This window comes from Lissotriton vulgaris, chromosome 7 (assembly GCF_964263255.1).
Source record: "Lissotriton vulgaris chromosome 7, aLisVul1.2, whole genome shotgun sequence".
NCBI lineage: Eukaryota > Metazoa > Chordata > Amphibia > Caudata > Salamandridae > Lissotriton > Lissotriton vulgaris.
Window position 1 is genome coordinate 1,452,125,572 of NC_141695.1, and position 18,951 is coordinate 1,452,144,522.

Sequence of the window (18,951 nt, forward strand, 5' to 3'; positions counted from 1 at the left end):
GCAATCTGCTTTATAGGCAATTCCTATCAGAAAATATCGAACACATTTCAGGATGGTTCTTCGTTTTCTTTAACATTTGAATCACTGACGATTTTATTTAACATAAAGCATTTTTAATTGTTTTTTTCCACACAAATGCCTGTTGGAAGTTAGTTATTTTTCTATAAGTACCATCTAAAACGTGACATAATCCTACACTTCTGGTTCTATTTGAAAACTCCGTGGACAAGCTTGGTTTAAAGGAAGACATCTGCATGGTTTTACTTTTTGAGGAACTGTTTCTATTCAGACAATTTTGTGAAAAAAATATCTTAGCATTTTTTGGGGCTAAAACTAATTTCTGCTGAAGATTTGGCCGTTTATTTTTTAGTGGATTTTTGTCACTTTTTAAAGCTTTGCTGAAGCCAGGCAAACAGCATTCTACATTCTTCCATGGCTCCATCGCAGAGTTAATCTTGGTTTCACATGGTGGCATGTGTGACGTCATACTTGATATTCAGCACTGGGCGCGATACTCAACACAAATATTTTTGACTCCCTCACTTAGTCTTGTCACTTAACTCCAACTGAACATTTTCTGCCTCTCTCAGAGAGAATTGAGACTTGGCATCCGCCCGCTTGCCACTTTCACTAATGAACAGGTGTTTTTTTTTTAACGTATTGTCCTTACTGAAGGCCTTTGTAATATTCAATTCTAATTATGATCCCTAGTTGTCTTTGTCCTCAGTTCTGCCCCATACATGTCTTGCATGCATGCATACCTCTCACTTTGTACCATTACATATTTTTCCTTTGTCCAGCTGTTTGGTATTCTTGTTGCACCATGCTTACCCTCCTGACAACTCTAACACTATAATCTCACATCTCAGGCAATCAATGTACATTTACTGAGAACATTTACCCTGCTTGTAAAATACCCCAACATTAATCTCACACCACCAGGGTTTTTGCAGATTAGCACGAAACTATTTTTCAAGTGTTAGGAAAAAATATTCCTCTACAATGCCATTTAATTTGGTTGGGAGTTCACTCCAAGTTTACCCAGCTTTTGTGGTGACAGAAGTCCCTGCTGGCCAATTAAACTTTCAGTGGATAATAGGGTCTAAAAAGAATGAAAATGCAAAGGGCAGTTATGCACCAGAAAATGTAAATTCTTGAACAAAATAAATAGTCAACTTAACAGTGACATTTGGAAAACAGGATGCCTGAGATCAGATAATGGGTCAAAAGGAGGACCATCCTGCAGTGGGCAGACTACAGAGGCATAGACTTACCCCAACTCACCGAGTCAGACCCTTGAAAGACTATACCCCTTGGATGCGACTGGTCTCTATACAATTGAAAGTTCCCTTTGGTCACTCCGACCACATATTCTCATTTCGATTATAATTTGGTGGGGTTGGAAACGAACTGCACAATGTTGTTATTGTTACGTTTGAGTGTTAATCAACAAACACAAACAGATGTTCATGGCAGTATGTATATTCTTCACAATTTATCCTCCGGGACAAGTCCCGGGCTATACCATGTAAAATCAATAAAATATGTTGTAAAAAAAAGGAGGATCCATCAAATGTGTGGTGATGAAGAACCATGAGTACACACAGTGAGCCTAACCAAATGATACAGGGAAAAGACTCCTGTCAAAGTGAATTCAGGAAATTATCTTTTGATGCAAGGCTGGATGCTGTGACATTAGTGATAGTCCAGCCAAAGACCACTGAAATCAAAGTGGAGGTAGATCTGTTTTTTAGAACATTAAAATATGTGAATTGGTACAGTTTCCCTCCAATTGATGGGCAAACAGTTTGTGACACCACAACAAAAACAGTTTAGATTTGATGCCAAAGTTATGTATGACAGTTTAATATAAGGTACGTCTACTTGGAGTATAGGCATTCCCCTGTAATTGTATTATACTTCAAACCAAAATAAGTGGCATAAATGTGGCATGAATACATATGTTTATACCACAAGTGAATTAAACAGTTTACCTGCACATTTGGTTCTGGTGATTAAAGGAGGTCCTGGAGGCCCAGTTCCCCCCTCACCGGGACGGGTGAGGAGAACACGGATTTCATATTCTACATCAGGATCCAAGTGCCACAACTTGTAGGTCGCAGAGTCCACAATGTGTGTTTCAGCCCAGTTGCCTGAAGTGGTCCGGTACTCCACTTCCTTCAGAATAATGGGTCCATCTCCAATGATAGAATTGGCATTTGGCTTGATCCACAGGTACGTGGCTCCAACAGCGAGGAGCTCAGGTGGGGCAATTGGTGTTGGAGGTTCTGAAAAAAGTAAAGAGTCAATATCACTTCAGTGCTTAAAAGATGCTTCCTCTGCATACCACATCCAAAGAACAACATACCACTGAGACATTTAACCATTCTTTCTGCACCCCAAGTTCCAACAAATCCTGCTTCATAGTTAGAAGAAATAAAATACCTTTCACATTAAATTCCACATTTCTTTTCTCTTTTAACGCAACAATCTTTTCTATTTAAAGAACAGTCATTTTTACTAATACATAAATAACATTCTTAGTTCCTGTGTGATCACTTAAGTTGTTCTAGAAAGAACACAATTGGTCCAATTCAAATAAAAGTGTGTCAAAGTATGGGCAGAGCCCTACAACTCTGCCAGAACATTTTTATATTTAAAAATGTATTGAACATAAAGCCAACTCAACATATACAGTACTTGGGTAGCTACATGCTCATCCAGTTTAAATATACGCATAGAGATACATAGCAGCTTTCAAAACTTAATTACATTAATAGCAGTACTCAGTGTTGCATCAGTCACATACAGTAATTTCCCCATAACAATCAAGACTGTTTGTCGAATTGGGCAGAAATGTGCTGCTGTTAATCCAGTGTGTGCTAGGAGTGTAGCTCAGCGTTATTTTAATCATGCAGGCCTTACTCGTTTTAGGGAAAATGTGCCATGTGCGGGGCATCAATGGGGTGTGCAAGTGGATATGTATGCAGGAAGTCCCATATATCCATAGGGCGTGAAGTCAGAGGGAGGAGCTCTGTGTATGTGAATGTCTGTTCCTGCAAAAATATCATGTCATTGATCCAGTCCTTAAACTTGGGCGCCCTGCCCCGTCCCCATCTACATGCTATTCACCGTTTGGCCAGTAGGAGACCAAATGAAACAGATCGTCGATATGCTACACTGATATCCTCTATGTAACCTAGCAGCGCCAGCAGGGTAGAAACCAGTATCTGTGGTGATGTCATCTGTTCTAAAGTGTGGAGTACTTGTCGCCAATATTCCTGTATAGCTCCGCATTCCCACTTGAGATGCAGGAAATCCGCCTCTTCTACGCCACACCAGTCGCATTTATTGTTATCGTGCAGCTTGTACCTGTACATTTTGGCAGGGGTGTAGTACGTACGGTGCAGGAATTTGTAATGTGTAATGTGCAGGCGGCTGTTGGACGAGATTTGTTGTGTCTGTGTGCAGCAATAGGCCCACTGTTTTTCAGTTATCTCCTGAGCTATGTCAGCGGTCCATCTGACACTAGCAGGGCATTGGACTGAAGTCGGCACGATATACAAGCTATGATATACTGTGGCTACCAGGCGTCAGACGGCATCACTGCGTAGTATTGAATGTAGCGGGGGAAGGTCTTGCGGATCTTTTGGATATGTGGAAGTGCATTCTTTTATGCCTTGACAGAGTCTGACGCAAAGAAAGATGTCATAGGAGAGGGTGTCGCAATAGCAAACAGCTGCTGCAGTGTACAAAATTTGCCATTTAAATAGAGATCACCCCAGCAGGTAATGTTGAACTTTGCTTTAGTTCTTTGGGAAGCTTCTTCTTCCAGTACTGGCATCCTAGGGTGGTAGACCAAAGGTAGGAGAGGGAAATACACCATGGGCTTGTGCATTTGTTTGGCAATGCACTGCCATGCTCTCACTGTACACGTGACCGCCTTTGGGACAGTGTCTCGAGGCATGACCGAGCTCAGAATAGCCCCTTCCAGTGGGATAGGTTGCGCTAGCCAGTGTCCCGTAGCCATTTGTGGCATATATTTGGGTGGGTGAAACCAATAGTGAGCATAATGCGCCTGCGCGCAAAGATAGCGCAGTTCTAGATCAGGGATGTAAAACTCTCCCTGAGAGTACGGTTTGGTAAGCGTATCCCATTGTAGCCTAGGCTGTTTGCCCTCCCAAGTTAGTCGTATCAGCTCTGTGAGTAGTGCGGAGAAGAAGTGTCTACCCGGGTCATATGGGATATTTAAAAAAAAGTAAAGGAGTTTTGGGAGAATGACCATTTTAATGAGTGAGGCACGCCCTGCCATACAAAGTGGGAGCGCAATCTATCTTGTGACGCTGCTAGTAATGCTGTCCAATGCCCTGGCATAGGTTATGCGCATCAGCTCGTCACAATCCGCAGTGATACATACCCCCAGGTATTTAACCTCTGTTTTACACCATTCTATTGGGAAGTCTGGATTGAACACTTTCACTGAGAAAGTGAGAGGAAAAATCTGATACTTCAAACAGTTGATTCATGAGAGCCCATAGAACCGCACAAATTTACCCAAGAGTGGATTGAGGGTTGTTGAGGGCCCCAAATATATAAGGTGATGTTGTCCGCATATAGTGAAATTAGTATAGGACAGAGTTGACATTACAGTGCTTTATCTTGATCGTGCTGTCTAATTTGGGCCGCGAGAGGTTCGATCACGAGCGTGAAAAGGAGAGGGGAAAGGGGGCAACCCTGACGTGTGCCCCGTGGGATAGGGGAGGGGGAGGAAGTATGCCCATTGATCAGAACCTTGGCTACTGGAGAAGTGTATAAGAGTCGTATCCAAGACAGAAAGCCTTTGGGCAGCCCCTTATATTGAAGTATGATGAACAGGTAATCCCACTCGACTGAAACAAAGGCGTTTGTGGCATCTAAGACGACTGCCACCAGGGCCAGCTGCAGATCGACATTTTGCAGAATATGGAAGAGAGTCCGAAGACTGTGTGACATCTCCCTCCCTGGAAAGCTCTGCCAGAACATTCTTTTATACTTTTTTTGCGAGTAGCAAAACTGGTGTACTAATAATCCTGGAAGACTGTGTCTTAAGCAGGTTTCCAGGTATAGTACTGCATCTGTCATATCCCTTTTTAAGGCTGCCATTTACTCCTGTGAAGAATTGAAAAGGAAAGGTCAGACCAATACTTAAAATCAAATTTTTTTTGTTGCAGGATTTTTTTTTTACCCACAAAGTCCTTTACTACACCACAGCAAATCTGGGAGTAGTCCATTCCAATCCTGGAAGTTGAATTCTTCAAGCTGCCAACTGGAGTATCTTTCCAAAAATGTCTGGGGTGGGAAAGGGTCAGATCTCAGTTTCTAAATATACCTGCTAAGGTACGTTTTTGGTCGCTCTGAAACTTACAAGGCAAACCACGTGTGTCTCATTAATTTCCAGACCCTTGCATGGGATGTAGTGCTGCAGATATCTCAGAACTAAAGTCATTTATGCTTTCAAAGGAACCTTCTGGGGTTTCCAGCAGGCATAACTGATGAATTTTCACGCCGAAAATACTTATATAGGCAAAAATGCCTTTTAGAGTTTAGTACTACTTATTTTAACAGATACCCGCTTCTCGATCTTTTAGTTCAATCTGGCAAATGCTTTTCATCCCCACTGAAATGAAATAGTTTCTGTTATACTGATTAAATGTGGGTGAGTACCTCTGTGTTCTACATTCTTCTTTTCACAAAATATAGATATTTCCATATCAATTAGTTTTTTGTTGTGTTAATTCTCATGTGAATGCAATCTGAGAAGGTTTGTAGAAAGGGAATTACTGACATCAATTAGTCCCTTTCTAAACATGCCCGAGTGAAATGTAATGTTGGTATGAAGGACAGAGATGAGAAATAGTTTGAGAGGATGAGCCAATGTCTCCTTCCCACATTCTTCCCACTTCTCCAACTGAAGACATGAACCATAAGGTAGAGATTGGAAAGGACTGGGCTAGGATGGTTCTCCTAGTCACTCCCAATGCAATCTCAACCCCCTGATTCAGTTTCATGAAGATCCTTTGTCTTTCAATGTTTCTAAGCACAAGGAACACATTTTGAGAGAGCTGTGTGTCTGTGCCTAACACACAACCAGATACTCTTTGGATTTTCTTTAGCTTAAAAATCAAAAACCAAATAGTGCCTCGAAATCCAAACTACACCTGTTTCCTTGCTAGGGCACATTGTGCCCCATCAAGTTTGGATTGTGTCTGGATCTTATTATATTCTTTGAAAACAATCCACACATCACGTGGCACTTTGCTGGGATGCAGACATACACTTTCCCTGGGATTGAGACTCACACCTCTGTTAACAAGAAAATATCCGAGAAGCTATTTACGTTCCAGCCCTTTGCTGACCACAGACACACGCAACCCAGTAAGGAGCATGGGTGCTCTAAGAAATAATCCAAACAGCCTCCAGTTCATTTCTGGGGTGCAGGCACACATCTGGGACTGGGGTCACCTGGCATCGAGGGAAAGCTAACAAACTCAGACTTTTTTCTGGCTTCACACTTTTACCAATAACAACAGTTTTTCATGTGTGTGGGAGGGCCAATCATATCTGACAGGAACAGACCAAATATGTGACTATGTGAAGTCAAGATTGTGTCAATGTGGTCGTCACGGTGTTGTAAATATGGCTTATTCCTGCCTCGTGCAAGTCAAGTCAAGTCAAATAAAGCTTTATTCGATTTTTGCAGAGAAAACCATAAAAGCACATATAATACAATATAAAATGACTATGAAATGCGATCAAAAGACATGCTACATATTAAAAACAGGTTAAAAGTTTAGGTTTATATAGAATCATGTAAAGTTTTTTGGCTGGTGGGGAACAGAAGACAGTTAATTCATTGATGTTCTGCACCTTACTGCGAATTTCAAAAAGCTACTAGCTGCAATGATTGTAAGTTCATCTTCAAGCATATATAGCTTAAGTAAGGCTGGCCGGCACTGTCTCAAGCCCCACAATTTGAGGAGCGGAAGAAGATGTTTCCTTCTGCCCCAGTCATAGAATTTACAGAATAAAATAACGTGAATGTTGGATTGTTTGGAGACATTGTCACAAGGACAGACCGCCGGTGTAACCGACCAATCGTTTACAGTGGGAAATGTTAGTAGGCGGAAGAAGCAGTCTGTCCTCATCCTTGTCAGCAGCATTCTCGTATAGGGGGTGATAAAGGGGGAAAGATAGGATGGGATGCCGTCATCATGTAGTAAGAGGTTGTGGTTAGCAATCGATTGTTTGTTACCTTCAAGATAGGAACGTCTGTCTGTAAGTAAGCCTAAACAGCGAGCTTTAAGGTCTTTTTTGGAAATCGTTTGGCACGTTGTGGGGTTGGTAAACATATCAGCTAGATCCAGGGAGGTTAAAAATTTCTGTACGTAGGCGAGCCAGGGTATTTTTCTTGAGTTGGTTAAGGCCATACAGTCCTTAATTATATCCTGATTTAACACTGTTTTATCCGAGGACCAGACTTTGTGCCATAGCAGGATTGGAGCGGTTTTAATTATGTCAGAGATATATACTCGTGCTAACTCATTGTGGCAGACTGTGGTTGAAATAGATCGGGGAACAGCCAACAGAAATCTTAAAAACGCGTTCTCACTGATTTGGATCTCTCCACAATCCGCCATGCCCCAGATGCCTGCTCCGTATGTTGCGGTAGAGACGCATTTGGCAGCATATATGTCCAGCAAGATTCTAACTGGTTTCCCACCTAATTTGGTCGCAAATTTCTTTAAGGCTCCGATTTGTCTGATAAAGGCCAGGTTTCGGGTGTGTACAGCATTCTTCCAAGTGCCTGTCCTGCTAAAAAGTATACCTAAATAGGTGAAGGTTTTTGTGAGACTGATCTTTTTAGCATCAATGTATGTATTGCAAGTGAAGTTTTTTTTGTTGCTGCAACACATTGTAAAAGTTTTGCTTACATTGATCTTGAGACCTCTCATGTCCATAAAGGTAGAAAAGGCGGTCAGCGCTTTTTGAAGCCCTAGTTGGGTCCTGGACATAATCACGGCGTCGTCCGCGTATAAAAGAATTGGAACCGCAAGGCCGCTTATTTTTGGGTAATCCACATCTAATTTGGCCAGGCAGTCGGCGACGCTGTTGATATACAGATTAAAAAGAAAGGGGGCAAGGATACAGCCCTGCCTGACCCCCTTTCTAATAGGGAACTTGTTGGTGCATGCTCCGTCCTTCCCATATCGAACCTTGGCCCCGGCTCCACGATAGAGTTCTTTTATGAATGATAAGATGTTTGGATCAACGCCCATGTTGTTAAGGGTAGACCAGAGTAAGCTATGGTTGAGGCAATCAAAAGCAGAGCTTAAGTCCACAAAAGTCATATATAGGTTGCCTCTTTTTGCCAGCACATGTTTGTCAATGATCAGAGCTAGATTTAAACATTGTTCCACTGTCCCGAGACCAGAAACGAACCCATATTGAAATTTAGATAAAATGTTATTCTCCTGTGCCCATGTTTGTAGTTGATTCAAAAGGACTCTCCCGGCCACCTTGATCATGGAGTCCAATAAGGAGATAGGTCTATAACATTTTGGGTCCGTTCTTTCTCCTTTTTTGAAAATGGGTATTATGATCGCTTCTTGCCATGTTGTGGGGAATCCTTTACGGGCATAAGAATTAAGGACGTTGGTAAGAATAGGTGCCCATAATTGGATGTTGTCTTTGAATAAGTCTATGGGGATTCCATCTGGGCCGGGCGCTTTGGCATTTGAACTTTCAAGAATAGCCAGTTCCACTTCCGAGTAATTAAAATAGATGGAAAGTGGAAACGGCTCTGGGTTATTGATTAGCGATTCATTGCTCTCCCTTGGTTCAATTCGGTCATCTAGTTTATAGAGATCGGTGAAGTGGTTTATCCAGACATCTTCGGTGATGGCAATTTCTATGCAGTCGGTTGTCCTGTCACTAAAGAAAGGGGCGTTCACCTCCCTCCAGAATGCCGTGTTGTCCCTTAAAGTACTGGCTTTCAACAGAGCTTCCCAGGCCGCGTTTTTCAGTTCCTTTTTTCTGTTCTTAATTGCCTGTTTGTAAGCGGCACGGACGGATCTGATCTCCACCTGGTTTATTGGAGTTTTGTTGAGGCTGGACTTCAAGATGTCGCGAGTGTTGGAACACTCGCGATCGAACCAACCTTGGCTCTTAGGAGCGTTGGTTTTGTTGTTGTTTCTGCTCAAGTTTTTTCTAATTTGTGAGGCGATTTGATCGAAGGCAGAAATAATTTCCAAAGGGTTGGGTGGGAGTTCTAAACAGGTCCAGAAAAGGTCAGGAGCCGTTTTGATCAGATTTTCAAGAAATTTCGAGGTGTCAATTTTAGCCCATTTTAAGGTGTATCCGTTTCTTGACGAAAGTGAAATGGTGTGTGAAAAAAGGTTTTCCGCGATGCTCCTAGACTTAGGACCACTGGAGGGGGAATATATTTTAACGCTGATGGGGTAGTGATCGCTCAGAACCAACTCCTCTCTATTAAATTCTAAAGCGTCTCCATGATGAGTGTGGGACAAGAGGAAAAAGTCTATTGTCGTGAGCGATCCCCTTCCATGGAATGTGGGTAAAAAATCAGTCGGGGGCACAGTTAGATCATTGAAGAAACCCAGATCCCACTCGTGTAGTAAGTTGTTCAGTTGGGTACCCGTGGTTGAATGTTCAAAATGGGTGGTGTGTTCTCCATTTGGGGCTCTTTGATCACAAACCCTAGTTCCACTATATGGGCATAAGTGACAGTTGAAGTCACCTAGAATGATCAAGCGCTGGTCTGGGGAGGACCCTCCCATACCCTTCTTTATTACTATAGAAAGAAACTCCATGAATTTTATTTGATCATCTCTCTGTGCACCGTTGTATAGATTAATTATGAGAGAGTTGACAACCTCTTTCCCAGATATTTTAAAGGCCTGGAGTAGACGGCCAAAGGACTTTGGGCTATGATCAGTTTGCGGGAGGTCAACGCGTTCTAATGATGCGTTTAATCTATTTGAAACGTACAAGCAAAGACCTCCAGAGGATCTACCTCTATGGGACTGAATAGAAGGAGTGAAATGTGTGCTATAACCATCCAGATTTACGGGCGTCAGATCCCAACATTCCTGGAACGCTAAGATGTCGAAAGTGTGTATGTAATTCAGGAAGGTTGAGTCATTTATTTTATTTGAAAGCCCGGCTATATTCCAAGATAAGATAGAGAGATATTTGTCCTCAATGGAATGTGTTGGGGTGCAGTTTGGGTGATTCAGGTCAGAAGTTGGGGTTGAAAAAGAAATCTGGGAGTCATTGGTTTGTAAACTTTCCGGCTCAGAAGGGCCGTGTGACAGAGCCAGGTTAAGGGAGTCCTCAGTGGGTTGGGGAGGGGCAAGGTTTCCATGTTTGCTTGGGGTCATCCCTGGGCTAGCAGGAGACCTGGGGGACCTTGGCTTGTTGTTAAACGGTAAGTAATTTTTTAATGGTCAGTCGACCATTTCTAAGGTTGAAAAATAGTTACTAGTTGGAGCCCCTCTCCACCCCTCTTCGTATGGATGATCTCTTCTTGGGTTCCAGGGCAGGTAATCCCAGTCCCTCCTCCTGTTACGTGTTTCGACTTGAGACCAACTCCAGCCTGGGGATTGGCCCCAATTTTGGGGGAAATCTTGTTCACGTGGAAACCTCGGTGGGTAAAAGAAGGACAGACGGTTAGTGTCTATGCTTCCCTTTCTCTCCAGGGTTGACCAGGAACATATATAACTCACTGTCTCTGGGTTATCAAAATTGATGATGATACAATCCCCTTTTATTCTTTTCCTTGTATCCCCTATCCACGGGACTCTTCGTACCATGGACAGTCTACTTTTGCAGTGTGAAGGAAGGGGTCTGTTAATCTGGAGCCACTGCATGACTTTGTTTTTTAATGACCAGGTGGATTCACTCATGTTTTCTTCCAGTTCTGGTACCCCTGTAAGGATCACGGTGTAGGGGCTTGCTTCTGGGGGAAGATGGACTGGTCTCTTTGGGCCAACTGGTTTAATGGGTGCTTCAGCAGCCTGTTGGGTGGCCGAGGGTTTAGGTGATGAGGGCTTAGAGTTCTTACTGGTGGGATCTGCACTTGTTGCTGGTTTTCCCTGTACTTGTTTAGTGGAACCCTTTGTGTCTGTAGAAGTAGTTTGGTTAGTAGTTGGAGTTTTTGTTTTTTTTTCTATAGGTGGGGGAGCTTTATGCGTTGTAGGTTGGGGCGCTGGTTTCTGTATAGTAACAGCCTGAACATGTTTGGTGGTCGTAGAGGCTAGTGGCTCTACGGTGGTAACAGAAGGTTTGAGATGGTTAACCTGGTTTGTTAGTCTAGCGAGCTGCTTCTCAATATTATTTAGCGTTCGCTCGATTGGGAGTAGTTGCAATTTTATAAAATCCTTAATTGAGTCAAAAACTTGTACAGTGAGTTCTAAATGATTAGATTTAACAGTGTCATGTCCCCTGTGAGTCTCCTCCATCGAGGCAGCCAAAAGAGAAGAGTCATCCACGTTGTCAGGCAATGACTGTCTAGAGATCTTTGGAAGGTTAGTACGTGAAGGTTTTTTAGACCTAGTACGCTTCGGTGGACAGTGCGACTTAGACTTGGGTATTGACCTTACACTGGTTTGTTTGGGAATGGCTCCCTCCTTGGACACCTTCTCGGGTTTCGGGGATGAGGCTACAGCTAAGGGTGAAGGCTGAGGTTGTGACTCTATCAAAGTTGAAGGCACGGTTTGAGTGGGGCTGATCACCAAGGTAGCAGTTTTCTCCAGGTCATCCATGGAGGCTTCCCCTAGTGAGAGATGGGTGACTGATAAGTCGACGCTCATTGGGATGGTGTGAAGTTCAGCACGAATTTCTTGTAATAAAGGAGCGTTGGTTTCCTGGTGGATGGGTGTTTTGGCTAGAGCGAGAAGGCCCATAGAAGACCTCCGTGCTGCGGCAAGGTCCTGGGAGACACGTCTTTCAAGCAAGACAATTCCCTGGTTGATAGCATCGTTAGCTTTGGTAATAAATTGGTCAATTGGGCCAATTACTTCACCCACTCCATGGGCCGTTTTGTTCCTCATAGCCCTGGTAGTCATGTTAGCAGAGAAACACCCTTAGGGTGTAAAGCTAAAACAATAGTGGTGGATGGCTCCCAGTGCGGAAGGTAATGTACAAGGCGGGGAGGTACGGTTGAAAGAGGGTAGGCCCAGACCAGACTTGCCCTGGCTTGAACGGGCTTAAACGGGCCCGCCCTTGGCCCGGGCTTCGCCCGGGCGTCGACCCGCGCGCGTCCCGCGATGCGCGTGGTTATCCCTGTTTATATAATTGTAGTGAAATGTAAGGAAGGGGCGGTGCACTGGGAGGGGGCGCGGCTCACGCGGGAAGAGGAAACAGCTGGTGTTGGTAACGCTGTGCCTCGCAGTCCCGGGGCCGCGCCTCTCACCTCCTCTGCGGCCACACGTCTCCTCCCTCAGGGACACAGAGTTCTTGTTAGCAGGCAGCTACTCCTGTAGCGAGGTCAGGTAGGGCTGGAATCACGCTGGAATTCTGGAAACAACACAAGCCTCTAAGCGAGCGGCACCGGCGAGGCGGGGGCCGCGAGAGGTTAAGTACGCCTTGCAGGGGGCGGGGCACTGGGAGGGGGCGCGGCTCACGCGGGAAGAGGAAACAGCTGGTGTTGGTAACGCTGTGCCTCGCAGTCCCGGGGCCGCGCCTCTCACCTCCTCTGCGGCCACACGTCTCCTCCGTCAGGGACACAGAGTTCTTGTTAGCAGGCAGCTACTCCTGTAGCGAGGTCAGGTAGGGCTGGAATCACGCTGGAATTCTGGAAACAACACAAGCCTCTAAGCGAGCGGCACCCGCGAAGCGGGGGCCGCGAGAGGTTAAGTACGCCTTGCAGGGGGCGGGGCACTGGGAGGGGGCGCGGCTCACGCGGGAAGAGGAAACAGCTGGTGTTGGTAACGCTGTGCCTCGCAGTCCCGGGGCCGCGCCTCTCACCTCCTCTGCGGCCACACGTCTCCTCCCTCAGGGACACAGAGTTCTTGTTAGCAGGCAGCTACTCCTGTAGCGAGGTCAGGTAGGGCTGGAATCACGCTGGAATTCACGTAGCCCGTGAAGAAGCCTCAGTCCACCGCTCTGCAGCACCCTGCCTCGTGCAATAAGGCAACCCACACATATGGGGTTGCCTGAAGTTCTGGATTTGTCTGTCACAGAAAATGTGAAGAAATTGTGATTGTTTTAGACATGCTATTACATTTGCAGGGAATTCTGCGTAATAAAATGTGTTGAACTGAGGTAAGTCAAATTACTATGGATTTCCATTTGCCACTAGTTTTCAGAAACATCTTTGGTTAGTACGTTCCCTTGGGAGCTTGTAAATTCTGGCCCCAAGAACCACAAACATCTCCCTTGGAATGTCCCCGTCACACACATTGCCTGGTGTCTGATGTGTGGATCACACTCAAACCGTTGGATAGCCATGACTCAAAACCTCACACACAGAAGATCTAGGGGAATACAGATGTTAGTCAAACCTTGGGGTAATATTTTCCTGTGTGAGGAAGATGGAGGAAACAACTAGTTTAGGGGGAGATAATGTTGACGATCTGATAAGTGCCTTGTTCAGTGCATAGTCAGATAACCTATCAGGGAACGGGTGGTCTTCATCCCTGCAATGGTAACCTTAGGACTTGCAGATGTTGAAACTTTTGTGGCTGTGGTATATTTCTGTACAGTCATAGGTGAAATCTGTGACCAAAATACAGGTACCGTGAATTACATGGCCCATGCAGCTGCTTTCCAAATCTCCAGAATGCACCCAGTTTATTGCTTTGGACACCCAAATCAGGAGAAAACCCATAAATGTATGGTACCCCTTTGCAAGTCAAGCCTTGGCAGGGGCATGTTTTTGCACAATGGATATAGGAAGGAGGTACTGTGTTTTAGGAAACAATGTTAAACATCTGACAAATATAATATGCAGTGCGATCTTCTGGCCAGCCATATTGAGGTAGTTAATAAGCTGTAAACTCGGTTCGGTTACCCTACATGACATCTGCTGGCTGCACATGTGAACAGGACATATGAATCGAAAGGTAGTAAGTAATAGCTCGTTTCAAGACCTCCACTGACCCTTCAATATAACCTTCTCAATTAGATGCAAAAACCACTGTCCTATATGGAGCGATGTATCCAACAAGGAAATGGCACATGCGCTATTTTGTTGGTGCTGAACACATACGGACATAGATTACCTTCGTAACAAACTACAATAATCGGAGGTGCAGAAACTAGGGAGGATGTGGAGGAGCTGCAGCCAGGTCCATCAGAAGGGGGGTCAGAGAGCGTTATTCTTTCACAGGTCCCGAACTCTTTGAGGGGCCCCATACTTGTACTGCAATAGATTTATTGATAGATTTTAAAAACATGGCTGCCATTCTTATTAATGATGAGGCAGTTAGCATTGCCAATTCCTCTAGATGGCACAGACTGCTGATCTGCCTTGTTTTCTCTTTGTACACATGTTATATTTGTAAACTACAAAATAGGTTCTCCTCCTATGAAGGGCTCTGCTTCATTTAGATATTGCAGGCCCCAGAAGAACTTTTGAAATGCCTGGCTACAGTCCACCTTGATAACATTGACTGACTGAGATCAGGCAGAGAATAAGCAATTAAAATGCCTTTGTTTTTCCTGACGTGTTTACACTGTATATTTCTAAACCGGCTGTCACACCAGGCAATTTGGACTCACAAAGTCCTACTAATTCTTTTATCAAGGAGATGAATTAACTGTTCCTTTCTCTGACTGCTAAGTTGTGAACTTGCAGCTTGAACTTAGCGTCACTGTTGTTGTGGCACAGGTCTGTGTAAAAGAATGTTTCCACATAATGCCAGAGCTTTTACTATAAATATCTAAAAAAACATATATCAGAAGCATGGAAAGTACACATAAGGCACATTGGTGCATATTTACAAGGAGCTAGTGACACCTCAGCGTAATTTATTTTTACACAGCACAGCGGTGGAGAAATCAGTGCTCCAAACAGCTCCATATTTACAAACTGACGTATTGGTTCCAATGCATCAGTTTGTAGAGGCATGTGTCACATTATACCTGGCCAGGTATAATGTATGCAGGGTTGGCCTTCCTATGTTAAAAGCCACATAGAACTGAAGCAGTGAAACTTACAACTTTCCAGTGCATCACTCTATGACTTGGCGGCTTCAAAATCCCTGCTCCTTCTAAAAACCAGGCGTAAAGATTGATGCTGAGCTTTTAACATGGGACTCGCCTCTGTGATCTAATGCATTGTTGGAGTTGCATCAGTCTTACGACCTACTCCAGCAATGCGCCACTTTAGTGCCAAAATATGAGTCCGAATTTCTGACGCATCTGTGAATCCTTGCGCCATAGAACACTGTATTGTAAATACAGCACAACCATGGTGATGTTAGAGCATTTGTAGCAGGCTCAAAAAATCTGATGCATCAATGCTGATACATCAGTTATTGTAAATATGTCTCATTGTCTCTTAATCCTTTCAATGTGGTCATCGGCCATTACATACCAGTGAAATAACTTTTTTTATTTTAAAGTGAGAGCTGGGGTGGGCCATTCTGGCAAATGGCCATGCCCCCAACTCAAAAGGGACAATAACGTCTTTCTGTCCCCCTGACAGGCAGATTGGAGGCAGAAAGCCCACTAGACATCAGGTATTTTAGAAGCAAATTTTTAAATGGGTAGGGGCAGCTCCATCTTACATAGTGTCCCACTCCTACACTCTAAGGGGGCAATAAAGTATTTCTGCACCTACTGCAAGACAGGTTGGGGGTTTGACCCATATGTGTCCTTCTTGGGTTGAAAGGATACTAGACACTAGGGTTTTGAAATAGAGACAAAGAAAGATGGGGTAACCCACTATGGCATATGGCCATAACGCCACACCAAAGTCTTTCTGCCTGCACCCCAGAGGACAGATAAGGCATGGCCCCAATTGAGTATTGCCTGTAATCCACTACCCCTGAAATGAGGGGATAGGAAGCTTCCTTGACACAGGATTTTATATTGGGATCAAAATAAGATATAGTGGTATCCCACCCAGCCACTGGGCCGTAATATGGTCAATCAAATTGCAATCAGGGAAATTGGGGGATTCCCATAGCGCGCTCCCTCCCACCCCGGGAGGGGTAGAAAGACCACTTCATTCCAGGTGTCTTTGCCGATTCCCGAAACATTCCATCCTAGAAATGTGATGGAAATGGGTGTTTTAGCCAAAGTTTGAGGTTTCCAGTGCCTTCTTCGTAAAAACATTCATGTAATCAGTGCAAGTCACATCTTGCAGAACTTCCCTACATATCTAGTTTTCAGAAATTACTAGGTTTGGTAAATCTTCCTGGGTGGTGTTCAATGTAGAGCTCAAATTCTACAATTATTCACAATATAAAATGTCTTCATGTTGTGTTTTAGAGTGTTTTGTACTATGGCCGCTAGATCCAGCCACACAGGGTTTTATTGAGAAACATGTGGGAACACAGAATAATAGAAACTATTATCACCAATTGGATTTCGCTGCATTTTTGGCTTCTCAATGTAAGCATGTATGTTAGAGCCATTCTGCAATATCCTCTCTAACGCACATGTATGTAAGAAGACATTCTGTAATATACTCTCTAAAGCACATGATATTATGGGTAACTCCAAATTCAGAGGGGTGCAAATAACCACAATCCTGTTCTCTGATACATGTTTTCCTCATACCCCTTTTTCATTAATTATATTTTATCAAATGAGTTTCTATTGTAGGTACATAATGAAAATCATTATAAGCTGCAGCTCAGTTGTTAGCTCATTACATTTTTGAAGAACCTACAAACCTGATATAACTCCAAAAACAGAATGGTTGATCGGATATAGTGGTATATTGCTTTTGAAAATTGACTACCATGACAAAAAATTACTGATGAAAAACGTTGTTACCAATGACTATTTTTTCTTAATTATTTTCATTATTTCTTAATTCAACAATTATTGTATTTGGGACAACCTTAAGGCATCTACACAAATGAATCCGTACTGAATTTAGCAATGTGTTTATTTTTAAGACATGCATTGCTTTCCAGGATCTTTTCATACCTATTTCCACTGCCAACCACAAAAGTTAGGAAAAATTGACTACTGGTTAGAAAAAATGCAAAAATGTTGATAAGAAATTGGTTTGTTGATACAACTTTTCTTGTTCCTGATAGCTGGTAAGATGGTGATCTTAGCACAGCAAATGTTTTGCTTTGAAGAAAAAACGTTGTGCTTTCCTGTACAGCACTTTTTACTATTTTCTCCTAACAAGAATTTTTTTTGCTATAATTTGGCTATTTTCTCAGTGGTGTCCAGGCGAACTCACAAACTCTGGGTCCCTTTAGAATTCCCAGGACGGTGGAAAAAAGGACAATAACTTGGCATGGTATACATGGAAAAAGGCGCGAAGAACACCCAAACATCAAGAAAAGGACTCAGCATTGGGAGTTATAAATGTGTTCGCAACTAATGGTTTAATCCTGAACGGTGATGAGAGCAAAATAGTCAGTAACCAAATAAGACAAATTGATTCTAATCTGCATGAAATGTAGTACACATTCCATTTGTATTTATATCTCCCTGTTTTTAAGGTCTTAATTTAATTAGATTTGCCAATGTTACAAACCCCAAACAACTATTCTGTAACTAGACAAGTCCAATGTATTTCTGACATACGGCAGCATTTATCTTCCACTGTATAAATGTCCAATTGAAAAGAATACCACACAATTGATAAATATAAGTAGAAGCACATTTTCTCTACATACCCTCTTTTGTGAAGGTAGCAGAAACATTCTTAGTGTGTTGTGGATTTCGCACATTAGGGAAAAAGGTAAAAGCATTTAACTGCACACAATTGTTCCGCATAGCACCAGCAAAATGCTGATCTGGCAAACCTAGTTGTGAGCATTAGTTTGCATAAATCACAAAATGTTGCTTGGTTGGAACAACTTATCTGACAAAACATTGTGATTGCTTGGTATTGTTTATTCACATCTCTTTAAAAATCAACTATTTGGAGCACAAGTCTTTACAAGAAAACCATTAACACCCTTGAAAAGGCACCTTCTTAACTGCATAAATCCTATATCTTCAAATGGATTGGCAAATCAGTATCCATTAAAAAGTCCGCCAAAACAGCGCAGAACCTATTTGACATATTGTTACCAAGAAATCTGAAAACATAAAAAAATCGAAAGTCTGTAATTTCCTACAACTATCCTCCCAAAACCTCAATTGTTCTTCCAGAAATATTAGATTTAAGACACTGGGACTTTCCTTAACTATATATATTAAATGTCAAACTGAAAAGGTTGAAAAAACAGAAGTTCTCTTGCCTTGATCTACAAAACACGTACACTGTGGCCACTGGTCTTCTTTTAAGCTAATTCCACGAGTCACAGAAGGCTCTATGTTGTTATGTTATGTTATGTTACAGCGTTCTTTTATAGCGCACGGCTACTCGAAAAGAGTGTCCCGGCGCTTTCCACCTGCATCTCAGAATAAAAATAACACAACGCCCCGGGAGAGATTGAACACAAATCCCAGAATGCAACGCAGACAACCTTTATTCAAATCTCTGCACTTCTGGCTCTTGTAAACACTTGGAACAACTTCTCAGCCAGGAACCACATATGACCACAAGAGATATTCAAGGGCTACAGCTGCTCTGCTTGATTTCATCATTCATGCAATTTCCCATCTTTTAGCCTTGACGGAGTTCAGATTTGTAGAGTGTCTGTTTTTGGTGCTTGTGTGTCTCTTTCGACTACACATGTGTTTGTAGTTTTTTTTTAGTTGGTAATGTCTTTGTAGCTTGATGGATGTAGTTTGTAATGCATTTGTAGT

At 43.0% G+C, this 18,951-nt stretch overlaps 1 protein-coding gene across 1 annotated transcript in view; it reads right to left on the reverse strand.

The window, feature by feature from the left end:
- PTPRT (protein tyrosine phosphatase receptor type T) overlaps positions 1-18,951 on the reverse strand; it is a 1,692,228-nt gene that overhangs the window by 972,525 nt on the left and 700,752 nt on the right. The window contains exon 7 of the mRNA XM_086932257.1: positions 1,995-2,288. Coding sequence (XP_086788383.1) covers positions 1,995-2,288 — 294 coding nt within the window. The remainder of the gene's footprint in view (positions 1-1,994; positions 2,289-18,951) is intronic.